The sequence below is a fragment of the Penaeus monodon genome, unplaced genomic scaffold (genome assembly GCF_015228065.2).
Source record: "Penaeus monodon isolate SGIC_2016 unplaced genomic scaffold, NSTDA_Pmon_1 PmonScaffold_2766, whole genome shotgun sequence".
NCBI lineage: Eukaryota > Metazoa > Arthropoda > Malacostraca > Decapoda > Penaeidae > Penaeus > Penaeus monodon.
In genome coordinates, this window is record NW_023657423.1 from 20,862 (window position 1) to 27,933 (window position 7,072).

At 44.9% G+C, this 7,072-nt stretch overlaps 1 protein-coding gene across 1 annotated transcript; it reads right to left on the reverse strand.

Moving 5' to 3' along the window:
• Window positions 1-2,423: 2,423 nt before the first annotated feature.
• Window positions 2,424-3,302, reverse strand: LOC119570459 (probable GPI-anchored adhesin-like protein PGA18). The gene has a single exon (XM_037918182.1). It carries the CDS (start codon window positions 3,300-3,302, stop codon window positions 2,424-2,426), a length of 879 nt encoding a protein of 292 aa, XP_037774110.1.
• Window positions 3,303-7,072: the final 3,770 nt, after the last annotated feature.

A 7,072-nucleotide genomic window follows, 5' to 3' on the forward strand; every position in this document is an offset into this window, starting at 1 on the left:
AGCGGATTTGGTCGGGAAATTGGGGAAATGGGGGAAAATTTCTTAAACAATAAGTACCAAGGATCAAAGCAATGTATACAGATGGTTCAAAGTCGAAATGAGTGGGCTTTGCACGTAAGCAAAGGAAACTGCATCGGCACTTTCGCTAGCACCTCGATCTTACTGCAATTAAATGGGGGGGGACGGGGGGAAAAGGAAAAAAAAAAAAAAAAAAAAAAAGGGGGGGGGAGAAAAAGGGCAGGTAAAAAAAAAGAAAAGGGGGGGGGGGGGAAAGGGAAAATGGGGGGGGGGATGAACAAGGCACCTGCCCGCCCGTTGTGATTTTCGACTCTCCCCAAACCCCCTAAACCCAGCATCAAGTTTCTTCGTGTAAAAGGAAGGAAAATGGGGCATACCCCAAAAAAAATTGCGAGGATTAGGATGACCTTGGCAGGGGTGGGTAGCATCCACCCAACCGAAAAGTGGAAATTGCTTGATAAAATGGGGACCGACTGCCCCATGGCCCGGTTAAAATGCCTTGGAGGGTGCAGCTATTAACCCGAAAATTATGGAAAGATGGGCAAAATTCTCAGCCAAAGCTAGTACTTGTTCCCCCAAAACCCAAAAAATGTAGGGGGGGGGGTTTGTTAGGGGCTTTTTATTTTTCCTTAAACCCCAAAATTTTAAAAAATTTAAAATGAAAGTTTTCTAATTTTTCCTTAGGGGATAAAATTTTTTTTTGATTTTAAATAATTTTTTTGTTATTTGTAAAAATTTTTGATAGATTTTTAAAGTTTAAAATATTTTAATATTTCTAATTTAACAAAGGGGTTCGCCGCTAAAGACCTTACGTTGACGCGGCAGATAATTTTTAAAAAATCAAACAATCAATCTACCCGCCTTTCATTCCTATGTGAAAAATTTGATGGCAGTCATCAAAGGTCTGCATACCAGTCCCTACAAATAGAAGGCAATTCTCTCACACCGTAAGGCAGGCACCTAAGGCCCCCCAGACACACCCTCCCCTGTGGGAGGTAAAGGTCTACCCTGTCCTAGCACCCCCGGAAATGAGTCCAGTTCACCAGAAGATGCGAGTTATTCTAAAGCCGAAAAATCCCTTTAAGGGAAAAAATAGGCACAACTAAATGCAACAATTATACGGGCGCAACCAAGGTGGACGCAAAACCGCCACGAAAACGCTAAGAGCCCAAAGGGCCCAATTTTGGGGGGGCAGGTCCATTACACTTCTTTTAAAATGCCCAAGCAAAAACCCCGAAACGAAGGTCATAGTAGCTCCCTGGCATTTCGGCTTAGCGCCCCACTGCACCCCGTCGATGCCTTTGACGGTACGTTCCCCCTTCGCTCTGAATCAGCCGTGTTGGCTGATTCACTGCAAGGAGAAGAGAGGAGTGTCCTTTTTAGGGGTTTCTGCTGTCGACTTGTATATTTATATATAAAATATATATTTATATATATATTATATATAATATATTAATAATATACACCATTTATTCAGACCTGCGATATTTCCAGGACCTTCGGCGATGTTTCCTCACCCCGTGCGGCGGGCTTAGGTCTTCCCGTTGGGTCATACACCTTGTGGGGAACGAGGGATGGGCTTTACTCGGCGCAACACACAAAGGAGCACCAGGCAAAATTCAGTATTGTCTCGTGACTTTTACCCTGTTCCCTTCCGCCGTGTGACCTCGCCTGTCCCCGGATCCTCTCTCTTCTGAGTGTACATATTTTGTTTTGTGTAGTGTGTTGTGCCTTACAGTAAACCTTTTTATTTTCCTCCGTGTGTTTCTGTGGACCTGACCCCCTTTTTTCCTTTTTAAAAGCGAAACCCCGACATTGGGGACCTTGCGGAAAAAAGGGACCCTGAGGAACTACGGCGGAAGTGAACTGCTGGGGCCTTTTAAGGGATGGCCCTTTTTCACTACTTTTTGGAGCAGGAGAGAATCAACCGAGCACTGGCTCTTTACTACCGGAAAAGGAAGAGCAGAGGCAGCTGTGGGGAAAAGCAGTTTCAGGAACCGCGAGGGGAGACGTCGGAAAGCAACAAGCACTACAGAGGAACGTGGGCCCCCCTTTTGCCTTGCTTGGTCCACTTGTGCCGTCGCCGGGCAACTCAAGTGAAACTCCCGGAGTAGAACACTGACCAAGGGGCGACTGACCACGGGGTCCACATGGACACACCCTCTCCCAAAACCGTCACAACGGGAAACTTGCAGCAAACGGCAAAAGCGAAGGGGACCCCGGGAACGGGGTAAGAAAGGAAACCCCCACCGACGGGGAAAAAAAGCCGGGGAAGCGACTGCACGTAAGTCGGGGGAGCTGGCCGCCGTTGCATGCCGCTTTTGCAACTGGTGGGTCGGGGTGTGCTCCCAAAAGACCCGTTGGCGGGGGGTCCCGCCCAAAGGGGCTAATGGGTTTTCGGAGTGTCAGAAGAGCCGTCTGCCCAGGGCGCCCAGAGGAGCCACCCCCCAGGACCACCGAGGGCTGCTGCCAAGGATACCCTGGAGGGGCTGCCTGCCCCAAGACCTGCCGGGGGAGCTGCCTGCTGAGGACATGCTGGAGGAGCTGCCTGCCGGGGACTCTGGGGAGCGGGGGCCTCCCGAGGACATGCCAGAGGGCTGCCTGCTGGGGACAGGCCGGAGGACTGTCTGCCGAGGACATGTCGGGGGAGCGCCTGCCAGGACATCCCGGGACTCCCTGTTGGGGACATGTCGGGGGAGCTGCTGCGAGACATGCTGGAGGAGCCTCCTGCCAAGGACATCCAAGGAGCTGCCCTGCTGAGGGGATGCCAAGGATTTGCCTCCCGAGCCTGCCAAGGACTCCCTGCCGAGGACATCCCGGGAGGAGCTGCCTCCCGGACATGCCGAAAAGCTGCCTGCCGAGGACGTGCCAGGGGAGCTGCTCCCCGGGGACATCCCGGGGAGCTCCCCTGCCGAGGGCGTCCCGGAGGAGCTGCCTGCTGAGGACATCCCGAAAGCTGCCTGCCGGGACTGCGGGAGGACCTCCCTCCGGGCATGCAGGAGAACTGTCTGCCAAGGGGAACATCGGAAAGCTCCCGGGGAGTAAGGGAAAGTTAGAGGAGCACGGTGCCCCAAGTCTGAAAAAGGCGGGGCCGGGGGGTGACGAAGGGCAGGTCCGGGGGCCACATCACCGCGGACGTAGGACCGGGAGCCTCGATATGGGGCATCCCAGTTGGGTTTTCTTTTAAAAATAATCTCCATTTTTGGGGGATTTATTTTTGAAGAAGGGAGATATGCCCCAAACTGGAGACTCTCAGGCCTCGGGGGGAACGTGGTATCGGGCATTTACATCGGCGGGGACAAAAAAGGAGCCCCAGGAAAAAATTCGCTTGTTCATAACTTTTACCTGTGTGCCCCCTTACCCCGGGGTGCCCTCGCTTGCTCCGCTGGATCCTCTCCCTTCTTTTTGTATATATCCTGTTTGGGTTTTTTGTGCAATTTAGTGCCTTAGCAGATAGATAGATAAATGGATAACCATACTACATTCTCTCTCTCTCTCTCTCTCTCTCTCTATTTTTAATATAAATATTATATAAAATTTATATATATTATGGTGTGTGTGTGTGTGTGTGGTGTGTGTGTGTGTGTGTGTGTGTGTGTGTGTGTATATGTATTTAATTCATATATATATTTATAATTTATATTATTAATATATATATATTATATGTAGTATACTGTTATACATTAATTTGTTGTATATATATATTTTATATTTATATATATATTTATATATATATATTTAATATTTTGGTATTTTACATATATAAAATAATAAATATAATAAATTATTATATATTATTTAAATATATATATATATATTATATATTAAAAATTTAAAGGAAAAGGGAGAGAAAGAAAAATGTATTATAATTTCCATAATCTATCTATCTATCTATCTATCTATCCATCTTTTATATTTATATATATATATATATATATAAAAATTTATAATTAATATATTATATATATATATACATATACATATATATATGCAAATTACCACATGTTACTCGAACTTATACATATATAAATGCATACACACCACACCACACACACACACACACACCCACACACACCCCCCACACACACCCCATATATATATATAATAATATATAATATATATATATATATAAAATATAATTTATATATATTATATATTTATATTGTATGTATGTATGTGTCTATATCTAACACACACACCACACACAAACAACACACATACACCACACACAAACACAACAACACACCACACCACCACACACAAAATAATTATATATATATAAATATATATATTAAAATATAATATTATATATATATATTATTTTATATATATATATATATAAAATAAATTATATATAATATATATATATATTATATATATATATATTATATATATAAAAAATATTTATTTTAAACATCTATACCACACCACACAAAACACACACACCACCCCAAAACACACCACACACACACACACACAATGTATATGTATATGTATATATATATATATTATATATAAAATTTTAATATATTAATTATATTATACATACATATATATATATATATATAATATATAATAATATATATATATAATATATATGAAAAAACACATACACTATACTCTACATATAATATAAAAATATTAATAACAAAAAATTTTTATATAATATATAAAATTATATATATATATAAAATATATTATATAAAAACGTCTACATATATGGTGGTTGTGCATTGTGTTGTGCCTATAATACATATGTATGTATGTTTCTGTGTGTGCAAATATCTTGTATGTGTATGTGCAAATATGTTTTGTGTGTGTTGTGTGTAACACATATACACAAAGTGTGTACATAACACAACCAAACACACACACACACACACACACACACACCACAACGCCCCATATATATATAATATATTAAAATATATATATATATATATATTATATATATAAAATAGATAGATAGATAGATTAGATAGATGATAGATGATAATTAAAGACAAAAGCTTTTAAACTTTGTCGGGGCTAACGGAGATTTTTTTTCAGACTGAGGAGGAAAATTAAACAAGTGGTGACGATTCTGAAAAGTTATTTTTTTTAAAAAGATTGGGAGTAATTTACACAAAAGGTGAGGAATCACCGAAAGGAAATGACAATCACAGGGCCCCCCCTCGCGTGATAAAGGGGTTTTGCTTGCCGGGAAAATACGAGGAATCGTCAGGGGGGGGGGGGGACGTTGGGTGGCGAATACAAGCGGCATCCCTCGTGCGATCACGCTTGTTACCCCAGGGTCGAGCAAACTAGCGACCAAGCTTTTTACAATACCCCCCCTGTCGAAAAAAAATGCCCCATGGTATTTGAGAGGGGGTAGCCCCCCGGGAAACCAACTGGAGGGGGGTCGTCGCCCCTAAGATACGCTGGCTTTAGGCATCTATCGGAATTCATTGTTGGCGCCTTTAACCCCGCAAGGAATCCTTCCCCTTTTCTCTAAATGACTTCATGAGGGGGGGGTGGGGGAAGCGTGTGGCGTCGGTGCAGAGGAAAACATACTTCGTCGTGCGTAGTTTTTTTGGGAGACGTAACGGTATTCGGGTGGCCCCGTAGGTTTTTTTTTGCAGGGGCGATCTTTCCCGACATGGAGTAGTCTGGTGATTCGCTGGGTGGAGCATTGAGGGAAAATTCGCCAGGAACCATGAGGGGGTCACCGAAAACCATCTTTACTGGGGAGACATCGATCCCTTCCTTTGGAGTCGTTTGAAGGCCAGAAGGACCCAGGGAAGTTTCGAAAACCACATTAAGTTGCTACATCGAAACATCAGGGGAGCTTTCCCCGGTTCTTTAAAAACGCTCCACCATGCCGTTAGCTTTCCGGGTTGTAGGGGGGTGGTTTTTGGGGGGGGGGGGGGGGGGGGGGGGTGGGGGGGGGGGGAAATTGAAATTGGGGGGGGCCCCAAATGGCGGGCCCGGAAAGGGGGAATAAATTTTCAAAGGGTAACCCGGGGGCCAATCTGAAAAAGCAAAATGGGGAAGGAGCGGTCCCTATTGGGGGGAAAGGGGGAAAAATGTCGCTTAGTTAAAATGTCTTGGTGGGAAAAAACCGGGGTCCTTTTTTTTGCCGGTGGGGGGGAAATTTTAGGGGACGGGGGTGGTTGAAAATCCTTTGCCTTGGAAAATGGGTCCGTTTCGTTTTGGGGTGTTTTTGGGGGGGAAGGGGGGTTTGACAAAAGGGGCCGGGAGGTGGGAACCCAATTTCCCCCTTTGGATTCGGAGGATTTTTGGTACCCCCGAATTTTGCCAGAGGGTGGTCCTCTTTGAAGGGGGACACCCCTTATTTTAGGGAAAATGGAGACAGAAAGGCTGATCCAGGGGCCGGTTCGCCGGGTTGGATGTCAGAAAATTGGGTATGGCTTGGGAAAGGGATTTGGCCCAAAATTTTCCTGCCCCTTTTTCCCCAAGGGACTTCTCCATTGGGGGGAATTACGGGGCCTCGGAGGGACCATGCTTTTGGCTTTTGTGAAAGGGTTATAGGGCTTATGCTGTCATGAAGGTGTTTTGCCCCTCAAAAGGAAAAAAATTTGGGGGGGGAATGGAGGGGACAGCTTTGGTGAACGGGGGAGGAGGGGCTCTATTAAAAAATTGGAAAATTCTTTTCGGCCTTCATAGCTTGCAGAGGGTTGATGTGGGTTTGAGCTTCCCTTTACCTTATTTAAATACTCTGCTTAGGGGGGCCCCCCCAACAGGGCCCTTTGGGTTTCCCCGCAAGTGCAATCTACAAAGGGTTCCAGATGATGCATGCCGGGCAGGAGCGGTGATAGTGTTCCCCATTCCCCCTTTAGGGTTTTCGAAACTGGAAATTCTTGGGCAATTTTCAGGGGGGAAATGTGGGGGGATAATTTTCTTGAGCCCCTTTGGAGCAACAAACCATTGCTGAGGGGGAAAACGGGGTTTTAGAGGGGAGAGGAAAAAATAGGGTCCTTATTGGGAAAGCCGGGGAAAAAACCCGTTCGCCCCCCTAAAAGGGGCCCACTTTTTTGGCCAGCTTGGGGGTCCC